The sequence below is a fragment of the Ixodes scapularis genome, unplaced genomic scaffold (genome assembly GCF_016920785.2).
Source record: "Ixodes scapularis isolate PalLabHiFi unplaced genomic scaffold, ASM1692078v2 PGA_scaffold44__24_contigs__length_19508400, whole genome shotgun sequence".
NCBI classification, from domain to species: Eukaryota; Metazoa; Arthropoda; class Arachnida; order Ixodida; family Ixodidae; genus Ixodes; species Ixodes scapularis.
In genome coordinates this window covers 10,303,092-10,322,933 of record NW_024609873.1, presented here as the reverse complement: position 1 = coordinate 10,322,933, position 19,842 = coordinate 10,303,092, and the positions used below count along the sequence as shown (strand labels likewise).

General features: G+C 46.0%; 1 protein-coding gene across 1 annotated transcript in view; it reads right to left on the bottom strand.

The window, feature by feature from the left end:
• Positions 1–416: 416 nt before the first annotated feature.
• The window catches only part of LOC120836288 (sodium/nucleoside cotransporter 2), a 71,370-nt gene continuing 51,944 nt past the window's right edge, over positions 417–19,842 (bottom strand). The window contains exons 4-8 of the mRNA XM_040205961.3: positions 15,101–15,397; positions 11,132–11,293; positions 1,165–1,290; positions 934–1,061; positions 417–594 (exon numbers count right to left, since the gene is read on the bottom strand). Of these exons, the coding sequence (XP_040061895.1) occupies positions 417–594; positions 934–1,061; positions 1,165–1,290; positions 11,132–11,293; positions 15,101–15,397 (891 nt within the window). The remainder of the gene's footprint in view (positions 595–933; positions 1,062–1,164; positions 1,291–11,131; positions 11,294–15,100; positions 15,398–19,842) is intronic.

Below are 19,842 nucleotides of genomic sequence, written 5' to 3'. Positions count from 1 at the left end.
TTTGAGAAAAGAAAAGTTTCATTAAGTTTCTACGTTCAGTGCGCTCAGATTCGGTGCAAATTAAAAATCAGTCAAAAAGTTGTTGCAGGGCCCCTTTAAGTAGCTGAAATACGTATAGAAGACCACATAAAAAAAACACCGCGTTTTTACAGCAGGGCCAAGAAAACCCGGATTATTTTTTTCGTGTTCAGTAAAACGTACATTAGCTATTTTAATAAGTTGTACCACACGGCTATCAAGCCCCTCGAAAAATTTCGGGCCGTCTGTTCGACTGTAGGTCGCTGTACGTCAAATTGAAATTTCGGAGTGTATTGTAGGGGACAAAGGGTGTAAGGATACACCATTTTACACCCTTTTTTTCTGAGGGTGTAACTGGAGTATCACACCCTCTGGAAACAAGGTAAAATAGTGAGCCACTACCTCACCTCGAACGTTAGGAAGTCGAGCTTTACAATGGAGCCAAACCAGAGCAGAGCGCTGTTGAGGAAAGCGATAAACGCCAAGAAGCCGATCACATTGGCCACAATCTGGCCGATTATGGTCAATCCCACAGTGGTCCCGTTGGACGCTGCTTCCAGGACGTTCTTTTCTTTACTGCATTTAAAGAAAAAAAAATAGAGAGACGGAGAGAGAGAAAGGTGAGGCGCAGAAATACCTGAACAACTTTGGCACTCACTTAAAAGGATCCGGGACAAAGTTCGCTAGAACAAGCAATCGCCATTTTTTTTCTTCTTCTTTTTCTCAGTATTAAAGGACACAGCCAAAGTTTCAAAGACAAAAACTATGGATGTGTTGACATGGATACGACCGTCATCAAAATGAACCGTCTTGGGAAATCCATTATACCTTGAAATGTCTGTTTTAAATATAAGGGCCCAAAAACAACGCCGGGAAAGAAAGAATCAAATCGAGATGCCAAGTAAAGAAACTCACCTTTTGGGCATCACGATATTTGCCAAATTCGTCTTGCTCTCCTCCACTTCAGGGTAGAGGAGCTTTGAAAAGGCCAGCGCAGCCGGTGCGCTCATGATGGACGCTGTAAGCAAGTGACTCGGGCTAACCTGAAGGGAGTAACAGGATATGAAAAATGACTCAAACTGTTTTCCGTTTCTAAGTTTGCAAACTTCTTAAGAAGTTTGTAAACTTAGAACAAAACGTGCTTACCCCGAATCCAATGTAGGCCGCCATGACACTGCCGGCGATGGTTGCAAAGCCTCCAGTCATGACTGTATGCAACTCCGACTTTGTCATAATAGGCAGAAATGGACGAATTACCAGAGGAGCTTCGGTCTGCAATAGAATATGAAGTTTCTACGCATGAAAACGATCTCGTACAAGCATTCCTTGAGTTTTGTAGTAAACAGCGTGTGGCTTGAATTTGTTATATATTTCCTATTAAATTTCTCCGTTGTTTACCAGTCACTAAACATACATCAATTGCTTATTCGTTCTCTTACTCTTTCAGGGTTACTCTCAAGCTCGCAAAATTATGACGTGCCTGTTCTCAGGAATTTGCTTTTAAACTATAGATATACCTGGTGTTTTTGTTTTATTCTTACATATCTGTTAAAAAAAAAAAAAAAAAAAGAAAGCCACGAAAGCTACAAAAATGCGGTTTGTGCGAGTGAGTTATACGCTCAGGGGGACATTCTAGGGGTAGCTAATCTTCGCGATAAGTCGGCTAATAATTAAAATTCGTTGATTTTTAATTACCAAAAATATTCCCACGGTTCCAAATAAAAAAATTTGCTGAGCGCCGTCCAAAACCCCTAAATCAGTATTTTTTTTAGAAAATGCTTTGTGCGGTGGAGTTACCACTCGTGGAGGAGGTACAAGGCTGGGGCTATGTAAGAGACGGAAATATCTCGCGGGCGCCTTACCGCAACCGCTCGCCTTGTAGGTGCTCTACGAGTGGTAACTTTAATAACTTTTATATATATATATATATATATATATATATATATATATATATATATATATATTGTTCCCAGGTGCTGTTCCGTATATATATATATATATATATATATATCAGTAAATCAGCAGAAGAGTTGATTAGCAGAATATATATATAAGTCAAAGACGCGTACTCCCGGAGTTACTAATTCGAAGTTTATTACGACGTCGTTTCGAGCGGGGATCGCTCTTCATCAGGTGACGAGTGTACAGCGGTCCCCGCTCGAAACTTCGTAATGAACTTCGAATTAGTAACTCCGACAGCACGCATCTTTGACTTATTAACGTTTCCCGATTCATTGTGCTACCTTACCACACACACACGCACACGCACACGCACACGCACACGCACACACACACGCGCACACACACACACACACACACACACACACGCATATATATATATATATATATATATATATATATATAAAATGACTGATTTAGGGTTTTTGGATGACGCTCAGCAAGTTTCTAATTGGAGCCATATGTCTCTTTCCACTAATTAAAAAGTTTATTACCGAATTTTAATTAATTACTCGACTTGTCCCAAAGATTAGCCACCCACATAATGTCCGCCTGGCCGTATAACCCACCTGCACAAACCGCATTAGTGTAGCTTTCACGTTTTTTTAAACAAATGTTTAAGAATAAAAATTAAAAAAAAACACCCTGTATTTGTACAGGGTGTTTCACGAGAGGTGGAAAAATTCGATATTGCGAAAATTAAGCGTCGCAACAACAAAAAAAAAAAAGGCTTTCGCCGTTTTGGTTTTGGGCCAGGGGCGTATTTAGGAAAATTATTAAACAACGACATAATTAGATTGTTAATTATTTTTTCATATTTACCTTTTATTATTGTGTTTAAGGGCATGGTTTCGATTAAAAAATTACTCAGAATCATTGAAAAACGCTAAATCAACAAATTGCAGAACAATAGAAGGCACGCGAAGCATTTTACGGCTTTCTCAGAAACCGCACAAATTCGACGGGTTTTTAAGTTTCGGTTTGCAATCGGGACGCATCTCGGCCCCGACAGCACCGCGCCCCGTGGAGAACTAGTGCAACCAACCCCTGCCGCGCTGTCCTCGGGCAACGCAGCAGGGGCTGGTTGCACTATTTTTCCACGGGGAGCGGTGCCGTCGGGGCCGAGATGCGCTCCGATTGCAAATCGAAACTTAAAAACCCATTGATTTTGTGCGGTTTTTTTAGAAAGCCGTAAAACGCTTCACCTGCCTTTTATCGATCTGCAATTTGTTGATTTAGTGTTTTTCGATAATGCTGAACAATTTTCTAACCGAAACCATGCCCTTACAAACAGTATTAAAAAGTTAATTACTTAAAAATAATTAACAATCTAATTATCCCGGACTTTATAATTTTCCAATATAAGCCCCTGGCCCAGGACCAAAACGACACAAGTCTATTTTTGTTGCGATTCGTAGTTTTCGCAATATCGAATTTGTCCACCATTCTTGAAACACCCTAGATAAATAAGTTCTTTTAATAAGCGGGTTGAGTATTTTATTTCTTCCCCCCCCCCCCCCCCCCCCCGCCACAGATAATTCCAGAAACACAACAAATATGAATCATTGCGTGCGCCGGCGGCAGAGTGACAAGTTCTACGAAGCCGAAAAAAAGATCCGGTCAAAGTTGGCATAAACACAAACGTAACGATACCAAATAAATCTAGTGTCCGATTTACGTGACCGCGAACAATAAGCATTTCCACGTGTCTAGTCAACGTCCCGTAAAATATTGCGAGTCCGCTGTTACCGCAATCGACCCTTTTGAAAAGTTCATCAAGAAACACTGGCGGACGTCATAATTTCGGCGTCGCTTCCTTGGCGAAGTATGTGATTTTAAGAGAAGCTAAAGTTGCGTAAGATTAACTTGCAAGAGAAGCTAAAGTTGCTTAAGATTGGCGATCCGTTTTTGATCAGAAGCTTGGATGAGGTTGTAGAATTTTTAGAGGAAAACTCGAACAAAGGCTTCTTAGCCTGCTCTGTAGACGTAAAAGATTTGTATTACTCCCTCTCACATGATAAACTACTTAGGTGCGTTGAAGAGCGCATCGACACCGCGGGATGATCACTTTCAACATGAAGCGGGCATGACAGTAGAAGACTTCCTAGAACAGCTAAGTTTTTATCTTAACTCAACTTTTGCTAAATGAAATGACGACATTTTTATTCAAAAATGGGGTGTGTGTATCGGCTCCTGCATAGCTCCTATTTTGAGTGATGTATTTTTAGCGCATCATGACAGAGTAATTTGTGAACGCCTGAATGCTTTTAGCGTTTCTAAGGTTTTTAACTATGTTGACGATTTTTTTTAAATTTTACTTCACAATGATACTCCCCTTTCCCCCTCGACGGTAGAAAGTCGTTTGACCGTTTCTGGTGATGTCCTTGACCCTCTTCAGGACACGCATGAATTACCCGTAGAGAGTGTTATGCAATTTATAGGCATTCATCTCACTCTGTGGTAAAACTACATATGTTGGGCATACCACCCAAGGGCCAACAAGCCGTTGTTACCACCTAATTCATCCCACTCAAATTACTTAAAAGAGGAATAGTTAATTTGTGTTTTACGAACGCCCTCAGAAGGTCTTGCCACCATGCAATGTCCTTGAGTCTGATTGAGCGAAACGAACGCTTGCAGTGTGCCGGGTTTCCAAAGGCTGTGAGTTTATCTGTAGCAGAAGGCGTCCTTAAGAAAATAAGAAAGGATGTTTACCCGCGCCCAGAGGCAGGTCAAGCAAGACAGAAAGTGGCGATTGTGCCGTAGATGCACAGAACAGCGCACAGTCTTGGAAAAATAGCGAAACGTGTAAACGTAAAATTCGATTACTTTGCACCCGAAAAGCTCGCAAAAATGTGCAAGCTGACAGACCCATTTCGCAAGGTATCGACGGGCTGCCCAATCAAGCACAGAAGTCTTTTTGTTGCGTGCACGGAAGGGGTGGTGTATCAGATTCCACTTTCATGTGGCAAGACATATTCCGCCAGACAGGCAGATGTTTAAACGTACGGCTAAGAGAACACTACCTGAAAGTGACCGCTGTTCGGGATGGCCATCTGTCGTGTCACTGTCATGACTGCGGGTGCTAACCATCACTTGTTTCTTCCACTATTCTCACTAGGCACAAAGATAAAACTGTTAGAGAGATTATGAAGGCTGACGCTACAAATAGTTCCGGCACGTGTTGCGTCAGTGTGGCTTCAATTGACTAGACAGAAAAAGAGTTAGTGTACTTGCAGTACGTGCCGGGACCACGGATTGTTTTAGATATGGTGCTGTGACGCAGTGCGCATCTACGCTAAGGCTCTTGAATTAAATCATTTGAAAGCTAGCGCTCTGTGGTGTCTGTTCTTCCGATGTCCTTGACTTAAAGCGCAATCATGTTTTCACACGTATGTGATTGTATCTCAATTAAAAGGTGCGACGCAACGGATTTCTTACTTTCCGCAAATACAGCTTAGAACAAATCTCTGGTCTTATTGACCTATAACACTCGTATTCGTTTTTCACCCCCCGCAATCGAAGTCGTAGAAAAAAATTTTAGAAATCAAGCAGTGTTCACCCCCCCCCCCCTCCCTTCTCCCAACTCGCAGCCTGAACAAGGAGACCACGTGATCGGGAGCCTATTGTATGCCGTCAATGTTGATCATAGCCACGCGCAGGGGTTGGCAAGGCACAGTACGCGCTCTGACCTCCAGACATTGTTATGGTTAGGCTATTGTCGTGATTGCAGCGAAATGCTCGTCGAGCTATCGATTATCACGAGCCCTAATCGAGTGCCCACGCAGTGCTCGGGTCCAATTTATTGGCTGCATTAAAATGTCGTCACTCGGCGGTACCGCGACCGCCTAGCTAGATCATCAAGTTTTGCGAAGGCGAGGTTGAACGAAAATGCTTGCATTTTCTCCTTGAAATTACACTGCAACAAAGGGGTCTTTTTGCCAGTGGAGTTGCGTGCAAGTATCGTTGAGCCCAAATATTGCCATAAAGCTTGTGTAATTTGAAAAACATTTCAATTGAATATCGTCGCACCGCTCACTTAATGCCAAGCGTCGCTGAACTCGTGTCCAGCAAAGTTAGGTCCGCCAAGACACCGAACGTGGACAGAGCGTTTATGTGTGATGCAGGCTCAAAATTCAAGCCCAAGATATAAACTCGCTTCCGATAATTGAAGCAATAGCTAAGGGAAGACGCCCACTTTTGTAAATGACCTATCGACCCTCTACGCCCTTGTTGTCATCATAGTGCTCGGATATATTCCCAAATATTACGGGTATATATGGGCCAAAGTGAGGTTTCGCACTATACATTTAGGGCCCTGTATGCCCCAAGAAGCCAAGACATAACCAAAAATAGAATGCCAATTTAACAAGCCGGACATCGCTTACCTGGGCCACCAGATCGACAAGGAAGGACTACATCCAATCGAGAAAAACTTGGAGGCCATCCGAGATGCACCGACGCCGTCAAAGCGCGCGCTGTTGGTAGCCGCGCTCGGCTCCAGGCCGATTGGAATACTGTGCGGAATATGCGCGCCTCGAAGGGTCAACGAACTAACGTACAAGGAAGTTGTGGGCATCCTGGGTCGACACTACGCGCCCAAGCCCAACGAAATAGCTGAAAGCTACAAGTTTTTCAATCGGCAACAGCGGGAAGGCGAGTCGGTGCAAGACTTCATCGTGGAACTAAGGAAAATCGCGGAAAATTGCGATTTCAGAGACAGCTTGGACCGCATGCTGCGGGATCGCATTGTTTGCGGAGTGCGAAACCAGACAGTCCAACGTCAACTACTGGCAAGGCGAGACCTGACTTTGGCAGAGGCAGAAGATTTGGCTACCGCGGCAGAGGTAGCCACAAAGGAGGTAAAGAACATGGAAAGCCAGGAGGTAAAAAATGAAGTGGAGCTACACAGAATAGCCGGAAAGTCCCGAAAACAGCCAGACCTGGGAGGGAGGTACAATACAAGAAAAGAAGAATGCGAGCGATGCGGAAGCAGTTCACATGCACGGGACGCGTGTCGGCACAGATTCGCCAGATGTTTCCGATGCGGCAGACAAGGCCGTTTCGCGAAGAAATGTGGGGCGCAGAATGACATTGCAACTCCAGGACGACCAATCTCGACGATTGCAGCTGCGACGGCGTCAGAGGGAGAGGACCTGGACTTGGCATCAGTGTACACGGTACAACCTCGAACACGGGCAAGTTTTGAACCGCCGGTTCGAAGGCAGATCTCCTGGGGGGGGAGTACGACTGACCATGGAAGTCGACATGGGCTCTCCTGTTTGTGTTATTCCCCGTGAAGTGTACAATGAGCACAAGGACCATTGGCCGGCGCTGTCGGCAATCAAGCTGAGTCTCCGATGCTACTTGGGACAGCTGCCCATCCTCGGGGAGCTACACATGAGGGCGACCGTCCATGACGTCACGGTGCCGGCTCCGCTCGTGGTTGTGAACTGCCCCGGACCAAGCCTGTGTGGTGGAGAGGTAATCGGCAAACTGAACTTACTGAACCCTCTGGTGTCAAGCGTGGTTGCAGGCTCAACGAGAGAGCTGGAAGACCTGCTGTTGCAGTTTCAGGACCTGTTCGAGCCAGGCCTGGGAACCATCAAGGGGCCACCGGTACGTTTTCATTTGAGGGAGGGAGTGGTGCCGAAGTTTATGAAGGCACGACCTGTTCCATACGCGCTCCGCAACAAAGTGTCAGAGGAGCTGGATCGGTTGGTAGGGGCCAGAGTTATCTCACCTGTAAGCCATTCGGAGTGGGCAGCACCGATTGTACCGGTGCAGAAAAAGAACGGCTCGATACGCCTGTGCGGCGATTTTAAGTTGACAGCGAACATGGCGTGCAACACAGAGCAGTATCCGCTACCTAACATAGCTGATATGTTTGCGTCGTTGCGGGGCGGTTCTTTATTTAGCACCTTAGACCTTAGGGATGCTTACAGCCAGGTGGCATTGGATGAAGAGTCGAAGGAATTAACAGTCATCAACACCCATCCTGGCCTTTACAGCTTCAATCGCCTTCCGTTTGGAGTTGCTTCCGCGCCGGCGATTTTTCAGAGGAAGATGGAGAGCATGCTTGCAGATCTGGAGGGCGTGCAAGTGTACCTGGACGACGTCCTGGTAGCGGAACAACCGGGAACCGACAACCTGAGCAGGGTGCTGCAACGCTTCCGGGACATGGGTGTCAAGCTTCGGCGATCAAAATGCCAATTTAGGAGGAAGCCGGACATCACTTACCTGGGCCTCCAGATCGACAAGGAAGGACTAAATCCAATCGAGAAAAACTTGGAGGCCATCCGAGATGCACCGACGCCGTCAAATGTAAGCGAACTTCGCTCATTCCTTGGGCTTCTGACGTATTATCACCGATTCTTGCCTAATATGTCGACGCTGCTAGCACCGTTATACGAGCTGCTCGGCAAGGATCAAAGGTGGAATTGGGGACCAAGGCAAGATAAGGCCGCCAAACAGGCCAAGGCCGCGCTGCTGACATCACCGGTCCTGACATTTTTTGACCCTGAGAAGCCACTGCGACTGGAATGTGACGCGTCCCCAACAGGAGTGGGCGCCGTCCTATCGCACAAGATCCGAAGTGTCGATACACCGATAGCTTTTCGGTCAAGAACATGGACCTCCGCCGAAAAGAACTATTCGCAACTAGAAAAGGAGGCACTTGCGTTGATCTTTGGCGTAATCAAGTTCCGTGATTATTTACTAAGACGCCAATTCGTATTAGTCACGGACCATCAACCACTCGTGGGTCTGCTTCGAGAAGACCGGCCTGTCCCGCTACTGGCGTCTGGACGGATTCAAAGGTGGGCTCTGCTACTCAGCGATTTCCGGTACAAAATAGAATTTCGACCCGGCAAACAAAACGGAAACGCTGACGCGCTGAGTCGATTGCCACTTCCACGGCAAGGACCACCAGTGGAAGAGGACCTCCGGGAATTTGTGCTGACGTTGCACCGCGTAGATGAAGCATTTATGTCCGCGCAGCGGCTAGAAGACTTGATGAAAACAGACGATACGTTGTTGCAGGTCATCAAGTACGTGCAGAACGGCTGGCCTGCTAGCCTTCTGAAGAACCAGACAGAGGTACAGCCTTATTTTTCCCGGAAGCTCGAGCTGTCTACGTGCCGTGGGTTACTTTACTGGGGCCGGCGCCTCGTGATTCCGACACGGGCCCGCCCGGACATCCTGAAGCTGCTGCACGAATCTCACCAGGGGGTATCAGCCATGAAGAGAAATGCGCGGTCGTTGTTTTGGTGGCCGGGACTGGACCGGGAGGTGGAACAACTGAGCGGAAATTGTAAAGAGTGCGTACAAGCCACCCCAATGCCGTCCGCGTGCTCACCGGTGAATTGGCCAGAAACAAAAGAAAGATGGTCGAGCGTGCACATCGATTTTGCAGGACCAGCTGAGGGAAGGATGTTGCTGATAGTCGTCGATTCCCATTCCAAATGAATTGAAGCTTGCATCATGCGATCAACAACGGCAGAGGCGACTGTGAATCAACTCCGAGAACTGTTCAGCAGGTTCGGTCTGCCCAGAACAATCGTTTCTGATAATGGACCTCAGTTCATTAGTCAGCATTTTGAAGACTTTGTGAAAAGAAACAATGTGTGTCACCTCCGCTGTGCGCCCTATCATCCTCAGTCTAACGGGCTGGCTGAACGGGCAGTCAGGACGATCAAGTTCGGCCTCGCTAAGTTAACTGGGGGAGATTTGGGAAAAAGGCTGGCGCAGCTTCTGATAAGTTATCGTCGGACGCCTTTAGCGTGTGCAAGTCCCCAGGCGAAATACTTCTCGGGTACCGCATTCGTTCGCGCCTGGACATGAGTGTACCGTTCCGGCCTGCGTTATTGTCCGACGATGTGCAGGTTCAAGGAGACTCCTGGGACCTTGGGGCGGCGGTTTGGGGCCGCAACTTCGGCCAAGGTGAAAGATGGTCACCGGGGACCGTCCAGAACAAGCTCGGGCCAAGGATGCTGGTCATCGAGACTCCGGAGGGAACAGTCCGTCGACACATGGACCAGGTCCGCGGCAGACAAGGTCCGACTGAAAGTCTGGGAGGCCCTAAAAACGGTTCGGACAACGTCGGGCCGCCAGTGACACAAGGACAGCCGGACAGCCAGGGGCCACCGAGCGAGCAAGACGTGCCAGCCCCCGACGGTCAAGACCAACCAGCCTTACGACGCTCAACGCGGACACGGAAACCGATCGATCGTTTGCAATATTAAGAGAAGAAGAAATGTTGCATTGTCATTGTTTACATCCTGTCTATTCGCTGTTATCAAGACGATAGCAGTTTCCCTGTTGACGTCACTAGTCGTGCCGTTCTCTATATATCTGTGTTCGAAGCAATAAAGGGGGCGTTGTCCCATACTTGCTACCACCGGAGCGTGTCACACTCGCGTCGCGCCTGGCCGAACGGCGGATGGCAGCTAAGACGTAACAGTTCTTGGCCACCGGCTTGATATTTGGTTCCTAAATTGCCAAACATGTGCCAGAGTTGGGCACATGTTTGACGGTCACCTAATTTCTGTGGACTCACTTCTCGAGGCAAGGCCAGAATTAGGGCTTCGTTTTGGCGTTTCGGTTTTCACTTGGCAAATTTTGGGCCTAAATTCACAAACAATTGTGATTTACCTCGGCTGCACTGCTCGTCGTTCCCTTGATACGCGGCAATTTCGGCTCATGCCTGGCACTTTGGCCGTTAAGTGGCGATAGAACGAAAAGCCAAAGCCGAAGAAGTGTACTTTGGCACGATGGAGGTAGGAAGCTACTGAAAGTGGCATATGGACACCAGAGGTGATGCCAGAAGTGCGGAGGTACACGGCCTCAATGATGACCAACACCAGGAGACGCTATTATACAGAAAGGAAAGCTGACTTGGCGCCCGGAAGCTTTCGAGAACAGCACTTGGCGCCAAGTCAGCTCTCCCTTTCGTATAATAGCGCCTCTTGGTTTTGGTCATCGTTGCGGGCGTGTACCTCCACACTTCTGGCTTCACCTCTGGTGGCCTCAGGTCGCCTCATGAAGCTTTCTACCTCCATGGTACTTTGGCACTGCCTGGGTTAAAATGATTTTGGGCGGGGCGTGCCCAACGTCAAAGAAACAGGCTCCTTGAGATAAGACCAAGAGCGCTCACCATTCCGAGGAAGATGTTGGCGGCGGCGGTCATAGACTCGCACACCGTCGTTCCGATGGTGAGCTGAAGAAAGCTGCCCACTTTGAGCACAAGCCACTGCATGATGCCGTAGAAGTACAGGAGGCTCACGATGAAGCTGAAGAAAAATATCACGGGCAGGGCCTGAAAAAGGAAAAGTGAACGGCGAGGTTTTTCAGGACAAAGGATTACAATCTCCATTGAGAGAATATACCTCATTGTACTCTAAGCCCAACTACTGAAGACAATGCCGGACTGATGGGACAAATTCAGCGGTGTCAAAAGTTTATCATCAGGGCACTCATCGTCTTTGTTTTTTTTTTATTTCCGGCTAAATTATTTATGCGCTGCGAATGGCCCATGATCTTGCAATTTATTTTTCTACGCGTGATTCGTTTAGCCTAGAGTAACTGAATGTTTTCAGAGTACCGAATTTTATTCAGTCCCCTTTCCGGAAGTCGATCCCACAAAAAATCCAGTTTTGATTGGCTGGTTTAGCCCACAATGGAAGTGATCGGTGGGCTATCCAAATGATAACCCTCCTCCCCCCCCCCCCCCCCCCCCCAAAAAAAAAAGAAGAGCAACCCGCACATGAAACGTTCCTGCGTTTCATGTGCGGGTTGTACACAACTGCGGGTACGCACGGTTGCGTACGCCGGGAATCGACGTGTTAGGAAGATGCGTCAAATTTCTCCAAATTTCTTTTATTTTTTTAATTTTTTTTATATATATCAAGCACCCGCTAATTTGGTTAGCCAAAGAAGACCATTGCCGGCTCGTTTCCTCGCTCCAGTTTCGCTGGTGTGCCGTTTAAAACCCTACGCCTCAGACGCTAAGCCTAACACTCGACTTCGATGTCTTTAGAGGCGAGAGAGAAAAACGAGACAGCGAGGAGCAAGTTCGGCACTGTTCGGAACGAAGGAAAAAAAAAATCAATAAAAACTAACCACTCTCACCACAGACCAGGAAAGTGGATTGTAGAGCTCGCAAAAGAACCAACCCAACACTGTATACAAGCTTCGCTTCGACCGCACAGGGCAGCGCCATATTGGGGGATGAGTTGGAACGCGAAAGCCGCGCCGCGACTCGATTCTGAAATGAAGCTTGGGAGTTTCGGTGCTCTGGGAACATCCAGTGACTCTAGTTTAGCTGATGATAGAAAACACAGAAATTCGACGAACGTCGTGGGAATGCACCTTTGCCTTGGCTTGATTCCCTCCATTAGACTTACTAGAGTTAGTCTAATAGAGTATAGGCATGCGCAGATACTCTACGCTCTATCGGATCGTAGCGTTGGCTGCGGTCGGATGTAGGAGAGTTTTAGGGAACCGTTTTCGCGCATCCCATATGGCACGATTGGCCCTCCGGTACGAACTGCGCATGTGCTACCGCCGAAGGCTCACAAAAGCGCAGTTCGTACCGCGGGTGACTCATCGTACCGTGTCGGATGTGCGAAAACAGTTCCCTAAAACCCTCGACAAATGTGGGACCGAGTATAACCCGTCTCTTCATCCTTCTTCTAGCTCATGCCAGTTATTAATGAAACTCTACACAACCTGGATGCTAAAAAAAAATCTTTCTTCAAGGGCGAGCTCGCTTCGAGTATTGAGGCTTAATCTTGACCGAGGCCTGGCAACCGCGGCCCACGAGCCGCATTGTGCCTGCGAGATGCTTCTTTCTTACGTATGGTGAGTTTACAGCTGACAAGTGGTTTTGGTAAAACACCAAGTCGACATCTGCAGCGCTGGCATTCTAGCTCACGCGACGCACATAAATATTTCAGGGTTACATAAAACAGGTTTGAGAAGAAATGTCTGTTCTTAGTCGAGCAAAGGCCAAACAGTTATCATTACATTTATTTTCTGGCAGCGGCTTCTTATTTGTGTCGTACTTACATGTTTTTCAGGGGCGAAAATCGTGCACATCATATCCCTACACTGCGAAGGACATTGATCTACAACGATGTTCGCTGCTAACTTGACGGGGCATTAAAACCTACGCCTTTGCAGAACATGCCTATCGTATACCTTTATAACGCGTGGGTATTGCCTGCTGACTTCACGGGTATATACAGAGAGGTCATGATAACATAATGCAAGATTTAATTTGAATGGTACACCGGGAGCGTAGCTACTGCCGCCTTGCCTGTTTAGCCCTTTACAGGGTTAGTTATCGTCAAAACCCCCCGGGTCCGCCCCATCATGGAAGCATGTAGCAAGCAGGGGCCGAGAGTTCTAAGAGGGGATTGAGAGCCAGGCTAAGCGATAGAAGTTCAAGCTTGGAATGAAAGACATTATCAACTACATCCCAATTCACAACGAAACGGGGATTATAATATGGAATACATTTTGCTTTCTTTGCTCCGTGGTTCAATACACTCATAGTGAATTCAAAAAATTATTCTACTGCGTGAGTGCCCTGCCGTTAGGTTTATCAAAATACGTACATATGTTTATTGCTAAAACACCAGAACCACCCGCACAAGCACGTGTGTATTTGTGGGCGGGAGACTGTTGCATTGGATAGGAATTTTCTTCTTACTCATACCTCGGATGAAGCACAAGCAAGCTTCCGACAAAAACAAGAGTTTCATAACCTAGAAACTTGCAGACGAAATCCCATTTACATGTTAGAAAACCCGACAAGTTACAAGCTCTGTAAATTCAAACTTGAAAACCATAAAACGCAAACTCGCAGAGCGAGGTACAAACTTACTTCCGCGTTAGAACAGATATTAAAAATTTGGCTATGCATCAAGGCTATTACACCACTTTTTCAACTCTCTCGTAACAATTACTGATTAGAACTTTAGTTAACATATTTTTAGAGCTTTATAGAAATGTTTGACATGCGCGTCACGGATGCGATGTAGAATATTAGTGCTGAAAGCGTAATATATACTCGGGAGGTGTTCAAAATAACAGCGTCATTACAAATCCTCTGACAAGTTCGCTCGCCATTGCTACAGAGAGCTCTGACGCTTGACGCGGAGGAGCGCGCCCTGTCGACTCAGTGAACATCTACGAGAGTCGCTCAATACATGTTTTCTGGATGAATCTAAGTACAATTCAGGGTGAAAAATACTGCTTTTGTTGTCAATATTTTCAGAAGTGAAACACATACACGCATTCTAGTTATATTTCATGGAAATTGAGTTAGCGTGCGCAGAGTGATTAAACGCGTAAAAAACAATCACTTTTCTCGCTAAACGCAACAAAAAGTAGCACATATCAGGCTTCACTTGAAAAAAAAAAATCTTAATCTAAAGAAACCTGTGCCGGAGTTCTATGAAACTAAAAGGCATATATATATAATTTGGGCAACATACTAGACCTGTCTATTAGTTCCTGGTACGTCGAAAGAAAGGCGAAGTCTTGCCAGCAAGATATTCAAGTGTTGAAAAACTGAAGGTTGCGGTTCCTGATCCGCTTGGTGTACGTCGAATTTTTATTTATGATTAATTCGAAATGCTTGTGAGAAAAGCCTAGCTGTTTCTTTTTTTTAGCCATAATCTTATTGAAGGTTTTTCTTTTTTTTACGTTGAGGTAGAATACTTGGCGGGAGTCACTCGCGCATACATTTTGTCCGTCTTGTGCTATACCGAGTATTTAATGGCCGTCATAGATCCGTGCGCCACTGTTGGTCAATGAGGGCTGCCTCCAAGCTTTCAAAAGATTTGTTTCACATCTTAAAAGCTGCTGTTCTTCGCAGACTATAAGTTACATTAACCACAGCTCGCGATGACGAGAACTAATGTGAATGCCTCCTCACGGCCAACACGTGGCTTTTACGTTACACCACTACGGCGACGCTGCTTTATAAGCACGGCGCATGCGCAGTTCGCTTTCCTTTACATGAATCCGGTTCCTGCGCACGCGCATTTCACACACCTCACGTGATTTGTCTGTAACCAGCGCTTTGGTGTATATTCACGAGAGCGCATAGGCTTACCTGGAAGACAAATAGTGGAGGCAAATTCTCGATGGATGGCGGGGCAACTTCGGTGACGTTCTGGAGCGACGCATTTGCGTTCTGTGGCTTGACTAGGTCTCCGAGAGCCTCGGTCAGGTTGAAGCCTTTGGCCAAATAGCCAAACACAAAGGTGGAGCCAGCGAACGTGAAGTCTAGAAAGCTCTTGACCTTGTCGCCGAAACACTGGAGCGCCTCTCGGCCAAGTGGCCAGCGGAGCACAATGAGGCCTAACAGGAACTGGAGGAGGACAGCCCACATCACCTGGTACCAGTTGATCTGCGCCAGAGATGGCAGTAATGACATTACTGTAATGGGATTACAGTAATTAAGTTACTTTTTGGAGTAGAGAGTAATGTAATGAATTACTTTTCTAGGCTAGTAATTTAGTAATGTAATGCATTACTTCAGGCAGTATTTTCTAGAAAATTACTCATTACTTTTGAAATTACTTTTGTCCTAAATTAGAAAATTCGTTGGCAAGCTTTAAGAAAGAAGAGAACATCATTTTGCATGGTGAAATGTTGTGAAAGAGCATCAGAAGAAATAATCGACGGCCACCTGAGCGCAAAGCCTTGTACGAAGAGCTGGACAGACGCACAAAGGAGGGCTGGAAAGCCAAACGTGGAAAGCTTGCGTGTGGACATCGCTGGAAGGCAGCGGCTTACCAACTCTAGGCACGACAGATTCACGGTGTCGCGTCATCACGACGATACTATACTTCGCTCATCCCTAAGCTGACAGTGCAGTGGGAGCTGCAAGCTAAGCACGACCAATCAGACACCGTCTTTTAATCACGTGTCCCGTTCCTTTCTCGGCGCGTGGGTATGAACGAGAGCGTGGTTACGTGATCAACGATAGGCGTGTGCCTGCTCCAACAAACATGTAGCTTCCACCGTTCACCCCTAAGCTGACAGTGTGTCAGCTTAGGAATGAACGGCTCATAAGCTACAAGGCGAGGAGCACATCACCAGCGAGTTAAGCATGATTTAAAACCTGAGAGCACAGGACAAACAGATCTTGTACTTTCGTCAAACAAAGTCAAACCGTAAGCTTCGACCACTGTGAAAAAAAAGACGACCGGAATAAAAATAGTTAATTTCAAATGCCTCGTCAAAGCCCCAGAACGTTTCGTGCGTCCTCGCGCAAAACAGGTGTCGCTCGCGGTATGCCTCGCCGCCTCCCCTTGGGAAGTTTATTCGGGAATAAGCCTAAGAACAGACATCGCCCCCCCCCCCCCCCGTTTGTTGGGAAAGTATGAAATATAGGGAAGCTCAAGCCATTCTCCAGCTGGCGAAACTTCTGCTTAGCAATTATACGGGCCCCTTGTGTGACAATGCGCAAAACTTTGACTCTTCGTGTGTTTCGGAAATATGCTCCTTGAAAGAAATGACCGAGAATACGTCAACTATACTCGGCGACAACTTCTATTGGGAATGCAGTGGAGGGTACAGGCACGCGTTTCCTTTCCCATTTTGAGCGCTGAATAAAGATGTGCGCAGGCTCTCCTCCTCACCACTGCATTGCCAAGAAAAGTTATCGCCGAGTATAGTGCTCTCAGAAGAATAGAATTAGATTGCGTCCTAGGCGGAAGGGAAACGTTTCACGTGACGACTCCTTGTAAGAATGAGCTGCCATTTCCCGACTTACCAAACTGACACGGACTACAACTTCTAAATCAGGAAGACTGAAACATATCACCATTTTAGTAAGAACCTTCACCGTTGAATGAACAGCGAATTTGGTGAGTCGATTACCTTTCTGAGCCACATCTAAAGAAGCTATATTTATCATGTTTAACACGTATGTCGTGTACGCCAGCAAAACCACTGTTCAGTATGGTTCAGTTTGAGGCACCTAATGAAGATCTGAGTTTTTGGTCACATCACTGCGGTGGCGCTGCTCTCAGCACTGCATATGCGCAGCGCCTCGCATCTCCCGGATCTGGTTCCTGCACACGCGCTGTCTGAGCAAACGAGGGCTTGTTTTTTTTAACACTTTGTTGGTGTATCCGGTCAATAAAAGGAGCGCGAATTACTGACTCAAGGTATTCAAAAGTAATGTCAAAGTAACTTCAAAGTAATTTCATTACTTTGGGAGAGTAATTGTAATGCAACGTCATTACCGTTAGTCTGTGGTAATTTGTAATGTAATTTAATTACATTTGCGCAGTTTTCGGAAAAGCAATTGGTAATGTAATTTAATTCCTTTTTGAAAGTAATTTTTCCATCTCTGATCTGCGCAATACGCGGCACAATATTGAAATTAGACGATAAGCATCGTTGAAAGCGAATTCTTTGAGCAATTCGGGCACAATAACGCTACAAAGAAATGCAGTTTTGTGTTTTTGCGTCATGCATCAAAATAACAGGCTGAAGTTGAGCTAGTTGGTACATAATTTAGGTAAATGGTCAGCTAGAACGATAGGGACCAAACACAGACAGAGAGAAACAGAGACATACACACCGCTGACTATCAACTAAGACTTTATATTTCTTCTTCATCACTTCGACCGAAAGATTCACACCTAAATTAATGCCCAATGAATCATCATAAACCCTTAAATTACACTACTATATTAAAATACTAAATAAAATTAATTAATTACATTAAATTACTAAATTTGGTCACTGAAACCTCTCTGATCCAACCGACATACCACCGCCGACACCTTTCCCTCTTATTCCCTTTCACGGGGCCGCGCCACACTGCAAAAACTGTTTTTCTTTCTTGCTGACCGTGATGGAGGGCATGCTTACGCAGTCATCGGCGGTTTGCTCAGTGGCCAGGGCCTCGAGAATCTCGCGGGCACAGGCATTTCTGTGTCTGTTAATAATGGAGACGCTGCTAAAGCTGGGCGTGCACCCACACGTGCGGCAATGGGCTGCAATGTGCCCAGCTCCCGTGCCCTGCACCGACGCCGCGTGCTCCCTGACTCTGTCTGTGTTGGTAATGTCAGAGTCAGACAGTGTCAGGGAGCACGCGGCGTCGGTGCAGGGCACGGGAGCTGGGCATCTTGCAGCCCATTGCCACACGTGTGGGTGCACGCCCAGTTTTAGCAGCGTCTCCATTATTAACAGACACAGAAATGCCTGTGCCCGCGAGATTCTCGAGGCCCTGGCCACTGAGCAAACCGCCGATGACTGCGTAAGCATGCCCTCCATCACGGTCAGCAAGAAAGAAAAACAGTTTTTGCAGTGTGGCGCGGCCCCGTGAAAGGGAATAAGAGGGAAATGTGTCGGCGGTGGTATGTCGGTTGGATCCGGGAGGTGTTAGTGACCAAATTTAGTAATTTAATGTAATTAATTAATTTGATTTAGTATTTTCATTTAGTAGTGTAATTTAAGGGTTTAAGACGATTTGTTGGGCATTACTTTAGGTGTGAATCTTTGGATCGAAGTGATGAAGAAGAAATATAAAGTCTTAGTTGATAGTCAGCGGTGTGTATGTCTCTGTTTCTCTCTTTCTGTGTTTTGTCCCTATCGTTCTAGCTGACCATTTACCTAAATGCATCAAAATAGGCAACAGTCTTGTATTAGAGTACCGCGTTTTAATGCCAAGTGATAAAGTATACGTCGGAAAATTACAAAGCAAGATAATGCCATAGTGAACATAGAACAGGTGACTGGTTTTAATATGAACAAATTTTTTCCAGCCCGTGAAATGCGCATATAGCGGTTTGCGCAGGTGATTTACATGGCCAAGAGAACATAACATACGGGCTAATTGTTACGATAATCAGGTTAATTGTCTTGAATTTATTCGCTAACTTCGTAAATTGATGAAAATAGCGATATGGTTTCCAATAAAACTGCAAAATTACTAACTCAGTCAATATTATAAATCTATGAAACACGTGTGAAGCGAGGAGGTGCGCTGAAATTTCCACCCGTGGAACAGACGCGAGGATGGCAGTGGAAAAATGAAGATGATAAGATCCTCATCCGGGTCTCTCTATGCGCAAACAATTACAAAAAAAAAGTTTCTGGAAAATATTTTTTTTAGTTTTTTTTTAGTGCAGCGTTGTGAGATAAATGGCCACGATTACGTAAATGAACTTCGATTGCTCGCGCAAATTACGCACCTTGGGCCGCACGGAAGAAAACCTGTGAGGGGGAATATATATTCTCATATTTGTAAGGCCAAATTCAATTTAATGGACAGGAAAACTGCATGATCGTTTCTACTATTCCGAACATTATGAAACGGTCCTTCACGCCTCCTTAGAGTGCCTGCCCTTATTTTTTTTTTTGGAAAGCTGTGGTTTGAATTAGAAACGGAATGCGAAGGTAAAGTATTTGAATTACTCGGCAAGTGGAGGGGTAATAGAGATATTGGGAACCGCAGACGCACACAAAGGACATGTCAGGTGTTTCAGCTCGTATTCTCTTGGGGGTACGTTTATTCTCAGTGACGAGCGCGCCATATATACACAGCGCTGCTCTCCTGAAAACATTTTCAAGAAGAGTTTTCCAAAGGTACATTTATTTATAGTTCAGTTCGTTTTCGTTTATTAAGCTTTAAAGGTACTTCAATGAAGTGTACCTTACATGAAGGGGATCTAGTACAAGAAATCAGCAGTGAGGGTTGCCGAATTACACTGGGGTTAATTATTAGCATTACACATAATATGAGGTAATATAAAAAAAAAGACAAGTAAACGAAAATAGCAGTAAGTGATATAAAATAAATATTTCGACTCAGGCAAAACACTTGTGAGGTTC